The sequence below is a fragment of the Arvicanthis niloticus genome, chromosome 3, assembly GCF_011762505.2.
Source record: "Arvicanthis niloticus isolate mArvNil1 chromosome 3, mArvNil1.pat.X, whole genome shotgun sequence".
NCBI lineage: Eukaryota > Metazoa > Chordata > Mammalia > Rodentia > Muridae > Arvicanthis > Arvicanthis niloticus.
In genome coordinates, this window is record NC_047660.1 from 92,387,848 (window position 1) to 92,400,607 (window position 12,760).

The following is a 12,760-nucleotide window of genomic DNA, read 5'->3' on the forward strand; positions in this document are numbered from 1 at the left end:
GCTACTGCCCCAGGAGCTTCTCAGAATACCCTCAGGGATTGGGGCTATACCTGGGCTAGTCAATAGGCAGAAGCTACACTGAGAAGATGCAAGGGTGGCAGGGAGTTATCTTTCTCTGAGACTTATGTTTTGGTCATGAATATGGCTTCCTTGGAAGTGCTCTGTGAACCAAACGAGTTTATAACTGTAAGTGCCCTGAGCACCTCCTCCACTCCTGGGAGAGTTTGTGTTTAACAATTTGGCATGTTAGTTAGGTACAGACACTGTGCCTGGCTTCCTGGGGAGCAATGTACATAGTTTTTCTGCCTGGCTCGGGCTCTACTCTGAGCAGCCTTGCAGACCTGGTGAGCAGGGTAGAAACAACCAAGGCATGAGGACACACAGGAGTTAGAAGCAGTGTGCCTACACCTTAGAAGCAGAGATGTTGAGGAGGGTAGTCCAATGTTAGGTGCCATCACAGTGGATGGTTTAACAACTGGCCATGTGGAGAATGGAGGGTGGGAGAGAGGAAGACCCAGTGACCCAAGTTAGAAACTGCCTGGGACAAGGCTGGCAGAGTCCTAAGCAGAGTTAGACAGGATAAGAGAAGGACAGGGGCCTCGGAGCCTCAGTGGGAGAACAGGATGTGCAGGGGTCACACGCTGGCTTCTCAGCCTAAGAGGACAGAGAGGATGGGCACTCAGAGGAGGCCAGAAAATGTTTCAGACACCATTCCCCTATCTTCCCACTTCTGTTCATTTAGCCAGAGAGTGGCCTCATTTTAAAAATTAACTGAGAAACAAACCCAACGCTGGAAGCCATGAATAAACTTCATCCTAGACAGAGATGTGTGACACAGGGCAAGACTCCAAATGGGCCAGTCTGCAAGTCCACATGAACAGTTAAGAGCTGCTCGAAGCCCTTCCATATCAATATGCCAGCATGGAGTGTCTACAGTCACCATGGCCTCCAGCAGGGCCATCCACCCCACCTACTGCAGATCACCAGCCAGTCCAGGACACACAGCTCGTGCATGCGACAGTGTCCCATCTGGAACCATGGACTTTTACCTGGATGGGCTGTATTGCCAGGGCTAGACCAAAATTAACTGAGAATAATCCTTCCTTAAGTCCTGGAGAGGAAAGTTACCCAGCTGATGCTTACAGCCAAGAATGGCAAAGCTGTAAGGCACCAAGTTTCAACTTCGGGGAGAATGTGAAGGATACATGAAATCTGTCAGGATGTGCAAACGATAGCACTGAGCCTCTGTACCACCCAGTCACACCTGACTCAGTGGCTCAATTTATCACCAAAATGCTTAATGCTTTTTTTAAATAGTGGTTCCAAACCAGAAAGAAAAAAAAAAAGACCCAAACAACAGCATTAATATAAAGATATATTCCATAAAAGAGTTTGGCAGGTCAAAGAGAAGCTTCACACTTTCTAAAAACACAAGCATTCTTCTTCCTCTAGTCTATAGAGAATTATTTAAAAAATTATAACATCATCATCATCATGAACACACACCCACCAGTATCACCAGTATACACCACACGAGAATGTACACTTCGGTAAGTAACTGAAGGTAGCACTCAATCCCTGAACGGTAAGGACAGATACAAGCTATAAAGAAGCATTAGAGTAGCCCAGCCCAAGGTGGACAGACACTCAGCACGCCTCAGAGTATCCAGTACATAAGACAGACATCATTTTCAAGAGCAGCCTCAGAACAGTGCTGACAGTGAACACGGCATGTGGGTAGGGGGGTCACCATGGAAGTTAAGAGATAAGACGCACTGAGCTTCCACACAGCACCTGCTGTCTGTGCTTGCCAGGGCCTGGCTGCAGGAGTGTTGCCCTCCAGGGACAGCACACTTTGGGCCACTAGCTGTATGTGGTCGTGAGAGGAAGCCAGTTTCCAGCTGGCAATCAGGAACTGGGGCTCCCTGGAGGGCACTGGGGAGGAAGAAAGGGTCAATCAGGATTCAAGTTCTGGTAGCCATTTCAGTAGCACCGAGACCAGAAGACAGTGAAGCCAAGCAGGGGTGCATGGGGGGAATGAACCAGAGAGAGAAGCTGTCACAGCTGGCTGTTGAAACATTTGGGGAACTGAAAAGGACAGCTTGGTCCCAGACACTGGGCAAGGCTGCTGAGAAAAGAATGCCAGACAGAAGAGGCTATAAAGACATGGTGAAGGAACACTCTTACCCCTATAAATAAACTATTTACACACTATAAGAACAGGAGAGCTGGCTCTCAGCAGGGCTTAATGCTATGGAGAAACAAGGCTGTTCTACCCTGGGAGAGCAATATAGGCTTGGAAGGCAGTGGTGATGTGCTCCCCATGACCGGTTATGGCTGGCTCAGGCATACTTCACTTGGACATGGCTGAGGATTCTGCAAACCCTGGCATGTTTGCACCACCATGAACCCTGTTGGCATGAGGGAGGACCACTGGACCACTTATCCCTCCCATCTTCTTGATCCAATGGAGCCAGAAGCCTTGTCACCAATGCTAGCCCCATACTGATGTTATACCCACAAAAGATAATAGCTGAGCATGTACCTAAGCCTTACTGAGTAGGTAGGGGCCTGCAGATGCTCTTGGGCTCCATAAAGGCCATCAAGCCTTTGCTGCAGCCATGGGAGCCATCTGTCCTCAGAGTTACTATTCCACATAAAAACACATTCTCTGTCTCTGGGCAAATCCCTTCAGAGATGCCATGTCAAGTGTGGGCAGATGAAAAGGGGCCTTGGTCTGCAGCACCAGCAAGAAGAAACTGAGAGGTCATATCACACTGATGCCGAAGACAGGGGTCTGGTTGTGGGTGGCTAATGTCGACTTCCGATGCTGCTGGACAGTGAAAGGCTGGACCTCTCCATGTGGCTCAGCCCCATGTGCTGCATCTGCTTTTCAGAAGTGATGACCTGCCTTCACTGCCTCGATGTCTGAGATCAGGGTTCTTGCCAGGAAGATGCCAAAGATCTGAAAGCAAAGGCAGGGAGCAGAGGTGAGCTGGTGGAGAACGCCTACATGGACTCCCTCCCTTACCCTACCAAGTCAAGGGCAAGGTAAGAGCAAAGCTCGAGCAAGTGGCAAAGATGACCCACCCCATGGGAAATGAACCCTGGGGTAGGCGTTCCATCCCTCAAGCATGGAAGAGGTCAGAACAAGCATCACGGACTGAAACAGATGCTTGGCCTGCCCCCAGGGAGTAAAAATGCCACATACCAGGCGGGACCCACATACTTGAGCTCTAGGTCAAACTGCAAAATAACACCAATTACTCAGAACCAGTCACCCTGTCGGCCCAATGCCCAAGAGAGTAATTCACAGCCATGACCCTGACTGATATCTGCAGACATATCCTGACCTTAGCAGACAGGAATGCCATGAGGGAAGGGTGTGGTTTTTCTATCTACACAGACAACCATAAACTTGGTAACCTTTCGAAGTGTGTTTGTCATCCCCCACACTCACGCTCTGTTTTATAACTGAACCCAGTCTCACTTGACAAAGACAAAAAAGTCCCCGTACACATCCCATGCTTACTACCTCATGTACACACACACACACACACACACACACACACACACACACACACACACACACTTTCCACAACCTTTTCTCTAGTGTTCTGTAATCATTCAATATAATGACAGAGTGAATACAGAAATATGGTGTGGCTGCAGTCAGGCCCACCTCCTCAAGGACATGTATTCTCCATGTACGCACACCTTCTCTGTCCTGTAAGTTGCTCAAAGGCAGGCAGTGCCTCTTACACATGGGCTCTAAGAAAACTGACAGTTTCCCTGATAGAACTGGATTCTTGACTTTTTCTAGATTTTTCTGTGGGCACCAGCCACTCCAATCACCCCTGGGCCAGGCAGTGAGCCAGGGGAGAGTCTGTGGTGAGGGAAGATTCCAGGAAGCCCAGCCAGGAACAGGGACAAGGAAGTTCTGGGGTAACTGCCCCAGCTAATAGGAAGAGTCACCTCCCACTGTAGAGCTCCTGACACCTCCATAATTTCTGCTACTTCCGTCTACCAAAAGAGAAGGACCTCAAAGTGGGCCAACTCCTGATCCTGTACTCCAATCCCCTGACCACTACACAGCCAATACCATATTATGATGTGGGCCCTAAAGAGAGGGTCATCTCTGTCCCATTTGTCTGCCCTAAAAGGGTCTCCCTTCAGGTAGCAGGCTGTGGAGACAGAGGAGCCATAACCCATCCTAGGCACAGCCTCCAAGAACACACATGAAAGGTGCCACCACACTCTGTGTGTGTGTGTGTGTGTGTGTGTGTGTGTGTGCCTATCCCAGTGCACATCCCACTCTTACTACCTCATGTATATGTACACACACATACACACACACAAACACACATGCATGTATATGTACCTAACCTTGGACATCCTATTTTCTAGGCCAGATTCCTTTACAGCATGTGTTAAGGGCCCAGGGTTAGAACTCTGGGACATACCTGCAGCAGTGAGATGGCAATGAAGACACCAGCCACAATGTATATGTTCCTGGGCAGCCAGCCTTCCAGAGCCTGGATGCATCCTTTTGTAAAGATGAACTCATCCCACTTGCTCTTCAGCTGCAGAGAAACAACACAGTGGCTCAGCCTGAGCACATGCAATCCCTGCCCTGCCCATGTGGATGGTGGGCTGAGGAGGCTGAATGAGGACCACAGGAGAAGCCCTGCCTGAGAACACTCCAGATTCAGATTCGGTCTGGGCCCCTCCCAGGGCAAGCAGCCATCCTGCCTATCTACCTAAAGGCTCTCAGTGCTAAAGATGAATTCACTCTGCATCTCCACACCTGGAGATGCGAGGTAGTCTGCAGCCTGGAGGAAAAAATGTCTCTCAAGGCACAGAGGAAAGGGCACCCCACACTTTTTAAGTTACAGAAGGTAGCAGAAGAAAGGGCAGTGGCTCTTTAGGTTCTGTCTCCTACTGGTAAACTTGGCTCTAGGAGACAGAGTCAGCCAGCTCCTTCTCTGCCAGTCCCTGTGGGAAATCTGTTAGTGTGTGGGGACACTGTCCCAGTACACATCCCAGTCTTACTACCGCATAAGTGGCAATCAGCCCCAGTTTCTTCCCCATCATCGCCCTCCATGTCACAGGGATAAAACATGAATTCACATTAGGGATATTATGGGATGCACTGTGCCATCATGCTCCTGCACTGAAATTCTAAACCTCTGAACCTCAGGTTGTGACTGTATTTGAAGACAGGTCTGTACTGACTAACTTTAAATGAGGCTAAGAGGATGAGGTCTGATCAACTGACTAGGACAGGGGTACACACAGAAGGAACTCATGTGAAGAGGGGAGATGTCCCAGCCTGGAAGACAGGCCTGGAACAGCTCCCTCTAAGCAGCCTCAGAAGGACTCAACTCAGCTGACAGCTTCATCTTAAACTTTTAAGTTTCAGAACTGTGAGAAAATAAGTGTCATGTAAGCCTGCCAGTCTTCGCATTTTGTTATGGCTGCCCCAAGGGGCAATGAAACTCTAACAGGACAGCTAGGTTTCATACAGATGCATCTCTCTGGTTGTTTGAGATGCTACAACAAAGTACCACAGTGGCCTAAAACGACAGGAATTTCTTTCTCATCACTATGGAGGCTTAAGCCTAATACCAAGGCACTGGCAGACTCAGTGTCTGGTGCTGCATTCTAGTTAGACAGTGTTTACCTGCTGAATTCTCATATGCTAGAAGAGGAAGAAAGCTCTTCTTTCTTTCTTTCTTTCTTTCTTTCTTTCTTTCTTTCTTTCTTTCTTTCTTTCTTTTTTTCTTTTATGTGTGTAAGCATTTTGTCTACATGTTTATGCGTACCCTTCATATGCAGTGCCCACAGAGACCAGAAGGTGGCGTCCATCCTCTGGAACTGGAATTCCTAAGAGCTGTGAGGCACTGCATATATATGTGCTGGGAACCAAACCTGGGTCCTAAGAGCAACAAGTGCTATTTTCTTCTGAGCCATCTCTCTAGGCCATCTTGGGCCTTTTAATCAGGGCAGTAATCTCAGTTATGACAGCTCTGTCTTCACTGGGAACTGACTACATTTTAGCTTCTGAGAGATAAAACATTCAACACACACGGCCTGTTTCTATGAACTGAAGTCAATGGAAGATAAACTGTCCTAGTGTCCATGGCTACATTCTCTGACATCCTTTCCTATCACCTTCTCACACCCAAGCCCTCACTCACTATGGTCCGAAAGAAGGCATGGATTCTGAGCCCTATCCTAGCCCTGGCATCTCCATCTTGCTACTGCCTCCATGTGGAAGCTGAAGCAAGTCACAGACCCTACAAGCTTTATCCCCACAGCAGAACAATAGATAACAGCTGTCCCCAATTCCACACTACTTTTAATACAGTGCTAAGTTTAGTGATATTATAGTCACAGGGCTTTAAATCTAGTGTGCATACATGTATGTGAGTGCCTGTGCGTGAGTGCACTGTGTGCAACTGCCTGTGCGTAAGTGTGCGAGTGCCTGTGCATGAGTACCTGTGTGCGAGTGCCTGTGTGCGAGTAGTGCATGTGCGAGTGCACATGTGCAAGTGCACATGTGTGACCTGTGCGTGAGTGTGCGAGTGCCTGTGCATGAGTACCTGTGTGCGAGTGCCTGTGTGCGAGTGCCTGTGAGTGCACGTGTGTGAGTGCACGTGTGCAAGTGCCTGTGTGCGAGTGCCTGTGCATGAGTACCTGTGTGCAAGTGCCTGTGTGTGAGTGCACGTGTGCGAGTGCCTGTGTGTGAGTGCACGTGTGTGAGTGCCTGTGTGCGAGTGCCTGTGAGTGCACGTGTGTGAGTACACGTGTGCGAGTGCCTGTGTGCGAGTGCCTGTGCATGAGTACCTGTGTGCGAAAGTGCCTGTGTGCGAGTGCACGTGTGCAAGTGCCTGTGTGCAAGTAGTGCACGTGTGCAAGTGCACATGTGTGACCTGTGTGTGAGTGCACGTGTGCAAGTGCCTGTGTGTGAGTGCCGGTGTGTGAGTGTCTATGTGTGAGTTCATGTGTGTGAGTGCACATGTGAGTGCACATGTGCGACCTGTGTGCGAGTGCACGTGTGCAAGTGCCTGTGTGTGAGTGCCTATGTGTGAGTGCATGTGTGTGAGTGCATGTGCAGATGCATGTGCATTCATGCACAGTAGTCCACCCGGACTCAGCTCACTTCTGGTTTAGAGCACCTTCTAATGGAATATTCCTGTTTCTTAACTCCAAGCTGCACTTGTGCTAAAGACTAATAAAGCTTAAGAAACAGTTCCCAAGATCCTTTAAGGCTGTGTGTTGGTATTCTTACCTGAATCCTGACATCATAGCCACACTGTGTGTTCACGACTTTTTGCTGTAGGAAAAGCAGAAAACTTAATCACTCTAAAGACCTGTCAAAAAGCCCAGTGGTAGGAGGCTCTAGAAAAATCACAACTGAGCACCGGAAACACGTGCAGAAACACATCACAGCTCATACCCTGAGGTCAACTGCCAGCTCCCCTTCCAGGCTACCACAGGGCTCAGTGAGCCACATCTGTGGGGGTGCAGCAGTAAATTTTGTAGATGGAGGCTGCAGAACCAGGACTCATTCTAGTTCACGAGCAAGAGCACGGACCTGGACAGCACATAAGCTAGACATGGACAACCATAACCTATCAGTCTTGGCTATACTGCCAGAAAACTAAGGCACTGGAATCTGAATTTCATACCAGTTCTGATACATCACAAAATAGTATACTTTTTTCTTTCAGCCATATTTGAGGTTAGATGCAGAATATCCCCCAAGGCTTAGTCCCAAGGTGCTGCTATTGGCAGATAGTGTGAAATCTTTAGGAAAGGGAGCCTAGGAAGAAGCTGTTAGGTCACTAAGGACATGTCCTGGAAGGAAACAGTGGCATTCTGTTTTGTTCTTTAGCCATAGAACGGGCAGCCTCCATGCCATTTGCTCCTTGCTGTCTCTAGCAGGTACCACGAAAGCATCCAACACCGTGAGCCAGGTAACTGTTGTTAAATTCTAGGGATTAGTGTTAGGACCCTTTGCACAGTAAGTGTGCACTCTACTGCTGAGCCCACAAGCTCTTCCTCAGGAGGTTTGTTACAGTGATGCAAAACTGGACAATAACCACCAAAAAGTAACTAAACGTATTTTGCCTCATTTGGCCTTGGGCCACAGTTTGTTAACCTTTGGGCTAGTAGATGGCATTACACTCAGTATATTCGCTACACTGGTGTTTTTCAAATATTCCTGGACACCTCCAACTCCACTGCACAACCTCAGCAAACAGGCCTCTCCCAGACCAAGGATCCTGCCCAGGTCCTAACAGTGAAGGCTTGCTTCTCAGGGGCTGTGACTAGGAGCCACAGGGCTGTTCGGGGAAGCTTGTGCAGGTCGGATCTCTGCTCAGGCAAAACATAGTCTTTCTTCCTAGGTGGTTACCCAAAGTGCTAATTTCCAGAAAAGCCTAAGGATTTGGGCCTAAGACTAGGAATGAAATCAAGTGAAGAAAAGGCTAGAAAATGATCAACCATGGAGCTGTTGCCCACCCCACCCCCCCAAAAACACACACACGATGAGCAACCTCACAATTCCTGAGAATTTCTGAGCACTGAGGACACTCTGGAGAGAAGGTACGAAAGTGGGCAGGCCCAGAGCACAGCACCTTTATGGGAAGAAAGATCCTCCAGAGAAAGGATTATCTTTCCTTCCTTGTCTAGCACAGAGCCATGATGCACCACAGAGAAGTGATCCAAAATGTAAGCACAGGATTTCTGAGTTGCAAGGACCCAGGGTGGGGTAGACGGAGCCAGGGGAGTGAATGCACCACACTCCATCGGTGCGCTGGAAAGTGGCAGCCTGGAAGGCACCGGAAGTGGCAGGAACTGCGGGGCTGCAGAAGGGACATATACTCACTGCAGGATCCGGCACACAGCAGGAGAAGGGTACCCCACATTTCTCTCGGCTGTAGCTGGCACCACTGCAGTTGAAGTAGACATTGAGGTCCCAGTCTTCAGGGCCGTAAGCCCCGCAGCACTGATTCTGAAATCATAAATATAGCCAAGAACCACATGAGGGAGGGGGCAGGGTCACTGACTCAATACACGGTGTCTCCCTCTCATTTACTAGACAGACAGCAAGGCTCACACAGATACTGAATGAAACCAACAAATGGTAATGCTTTAAGAAGGAAACTACAGCCATGGTGAGTGCCTTGTGAAACAAAATCTCACTAGTCTAGCTTAGCATGCTACGTCCCAGTGAATCCTTGGCAGAGCCCATGCAAGCTATACCCCTTCTCCACTAAAGGCCCTTTGACACCCCCTCTCCTAACCCAGAGAACACTGCCTGAGTGATAACAGGCCGTTCTCCAGGATAAATGGCCACCCACACTGGCCCTAGTTACCTTTTTGGCCTTTTTATATAAAACAGCTGAATATTTACAACAGGGGTGAATTACAACTAAGGTGAACAGCAAGAGCAACTGACTTGACCAGGAGCCCCACCCTCCACTCCCCATAATAAAAAAGCTGGCAAAAGCCCTTATCAGTCTACGAATGTTCAGCACCCAGCACACTAAGAACATCACTGTGATGATATCACCACACCCTTAGTAGATCTCTGCCGCCAAAACAAAGGCCAGCAAGAATCTCCATCTCCCTCACACCCAACTTTCCAGTGGAAATCAAATCTTCTCCAACCCTACTCCTCCACTATGCAGGATGCTTTAATGACCACATAATGTTTTATCACAAGCCCTAGAACTTAGTGGGTGCCTCTTAAATTTGAGAAGAAAGGAAGCTGGGCATAGTAGAGCACAAACGTTCCTCCACTTCCAATAACCAGGAGGTTGAGGCTCGCAAGCTTGACGGCAACCTGGGCTACAAAACAAGATCCTGTCTCATCTGTCTCAAAACAGACTGGGCCAGATGGGCAGCAAGAAAGACTTCCCTTAGGAAAGAGCAGGGGAAAGTGCGAGAAACTACCAGATCCAAGGCCATTTGAACACAAAAGAAAACCGAATAGAAAGGGTTACTTTAATAATAGCAAGGTTGCTATAGGATTCAGAGTCTCCCAAGTCAATAACAACACCCAGGAGTCTCTCTGCTTATGTAAATGAATTTTTCTGGACCCCATTCTACATGCAACAGGGTAAACAAGTTTTGGTTAATAATAGTGGGTCAGTTATTTTTAGTGCTTGCTGGTTTATTTTCTCTTTGGAACCAAGTGTTCCATGGAAAAGACATTTCAGAAGCCAGGCTTCTGGTAGGGGCAGAACAAGCAGGCCACTGTGCCAGCAAATGGGTTCACCCTAGGGGCTGTAGCAGCCAGTGAGTCAAGCTTCCAGGTGCGGCTGCACGCAAGGGGAAGGGGCAGAAGACTGAGGGACACAGGCCAAGCCTGCTCTTTCAGCTCCCTGGGGAAAGTTCCAGAGAGGTCACATCCCTCCATGAAGAAGGCTTCCCCCAGGCAGTTTGTCCTTCTCAAACAGGAAGGAGAAAAGGTCCCAGAGAGGAAGGATACAGGAATAGCTCTGCAGTGAGTCAGTCTTAGGGGAAGAAGCTCTGTCTTCTGTATCCCCGCTATATCCACAGGACCAAGATCCCGGGGAGGACTCTGATTACCAACATGGCTACCATGTATGGCTAGAGAAGACTGGACCCAAAAGGAAGGAATGAGAAACAGAATGGTCTGACTAATCCAAAACGCTGAGAGGGAGCCTGAACTGCCATGCCAGAAGCTGAGCACAGCGAGGCTGACCAGAGACAGGGAAGGAATGTTCCATACCTCCCTACTATGCTGTGGCAGAAAACCCACTCTAAGGAGGGAAGGCCTTGTTCCATCTCAGCTGCAGGGCATCCCAGAGTAAGCAGAGGTGGGGAAGGGCATGCTAGTGCAGGAGGCATGCCGGGGCAGAGCTTACGGCTTTCTGAAGGGAGTCAATGAGGTTCTGCAGGTCAATGTCATCCCGATAGGACCGGATGTTGCTCTCGAAGAATTCCCGGAACCGATCCCTCACCCAGTCTTGGAATAAAAAGGCCAACACAGCCACAGCCAGTTCCAGGAAGAAGATGAGCACAATGGCCCCACAGAACTGCGTGGGCACAAGAAGAAAGGTGGAGTCAGCATCACCAGCCTCCTATGCAGAGGCACCACCTACTGTAGCACTTCACCTCCTCTGTAAACAGGACTCACCACTACCCATGCACAGACGGTACAGTTGGTAACTGAGCGGAGCAAAGAGGAAGGACAAAGCTCCAAACCATCACTTCCTAGGAGGTACCCGTCCCCTTCTCCCAGCCTGATGAAAAAGAAATCCCGTGGAGCCCTACCCAGGTACTATCTGCCCCACCCTCCACTCAACCATCCAAGACACCTGGTCTTTCACTCCCACTTTATGGATGTTGACATCTAAGTTCCCTGCAGAGTTCATTACCGCTCTGGAGGGACCAGTGTTATCAGTACCCACTCTGCTTGGGCAAGCAGGATTGACAGCTGCATAGAGACCTCTCTAGAAACATGGCTGCTAGCTACAGGTCATGGTGACATTCTATTGGCAGCCATGAAGCTTTGACACATCTTGGAAATGTGAAAAAAACCTTTCCAAGAAAACCAGAAGACTCCCAAGCATGCACAAGTGTGCACACAGCCTGCTCATGTGGAAATGGAATGCAAACCACAGGATTATTAAGGGGAGGAGATCTAGGGAGAGCTGTGTGCTTTGCTTTCCAAATGAAGAAAGGCTGACCTAATAAGTTCAACAAATAATAGATCATAAAGAAAATAAAAGCGTTTTCCTCACCAGGTGCTATTTAATTTTAACTGAATACATTTAAATATGAAGTTGTATCTAAATATAAAACTAAACTCTTAGTAATTCGTGATTCTGCCAGAAAATTAAGAACTACACTGCACATTCAACAGATTCACACCCAGGAGGAGGAGAAAAGATGTCTTAAAGCTATTGGCAGCACTGTTTGATCTTAGCCAGGTAGGACAAAGGTGAACAGCAAATAAACAATTCCTTTAGAACTTCTAAGGAGAGCCATAAAGCTAAGGCGTGAATAGAACCCTTGCAATTAGCTGGCAACTCCGGGGAACCCGATTCCCCTAGGGTGAGGAACCATCATCTGGGTTTTTCTTCTTAAAATCTTCCCTCTTAGCAAGACAGCAGGTTCAAAGAACTGGTCCCTCCTTGTATTGCCTGGGCCAGAAAACAGATCTGAGCTGGTACCTCTAACCCATCACACCCACTGCCTCCCACTCAAGCCCCACTCACAAACTTGAGCAGGCAGATGTTCTCCCGTAGGGCCCCGACACAGCCTGCGAATCCCAGTGTGAACATCACCACGCCTACCATCAAGACCAGCACTACAGGGTCGATTCCATGCAACCGAGTCACCTTTGTGAGGTCTGACAGCACACCCTGAAAGAAGCAGAGAATGAAAGGTAGCAGTGCCGTTAGAATGGAGTCAAGACCCTGGGGGCAAATTATGCCAGCAGCTGAAGCTAGGGGGCTGCTTCACACAGCTCAGTCCTGTCATCAAGAGCCAGGCCACAGTGTGTTCCTGCCCACTTCCTGGAACCCCTGAGTATGTCCTTGTTCACTGCAACCCTTAAACACTCTCCATGAAGTTCCTGGTCCACACTGAGGCTCAGGGCTCCTGTGAGCCCAGACCCAGATTCCTTAGTAGCCTGTAAGGTACCTTGGCCAGGCAGTCGAGGACGGGAGTCCTAGGCCATGGTCAAACTGGCTAAAAGCAGCTTCACAATGAGTAT

The 12,760-nt window shown here is 48.9% G+C and overlaps 1 protein-coding gene across 2 annotated transcripts in view; it reads right to left on the reverse strand.

Annotated features, from left to right (window-relative positions):
• Window positions 1–1,362: 1,362 nt before the first annotated feature.
• Window positions 1,363–12,760, reverse strand: part of Tspan14 (tetraspanin 14) — a 61,144-nt gene continuing 49,746 nt past the window's right edge. Inside the window, exons 4-9 of one of the 2 annotated variants that reach the window (XM_034498911.3) lie at window positions 12,261–12,407; window positions 10,905–11,075; window positions 8,897–9,022; window positions 7,295–7,339; window positions 4,464–4,583; window positions 1,363–2,965 (exon numbers count right to left, since the gene is read on the reverse strand). In XM_034498911.3, the coding sequence (XP_034354802.1) occupies window positions 2,894–2,965; window positions 4,464–4,583; window positions 7,295–7,339; window positions 8,897–9,022; window positions 10,905–11,075; window positions 12,261–12,407 (681 nt within the window). In that variant the 3' untranslated portion in view covers window positions 1,363–2,893. The remainder of the gene's footprint in view (window positions 2,966–4,463; window positions 4,584–7,294; window positions 7,340–8,896; window positions 9,023–10,904; window positions 11,076–12,260; window positions 12,408–12,760) is intronic. The other variant, XM_076931504.1, reaches the window with a different exon arrangement.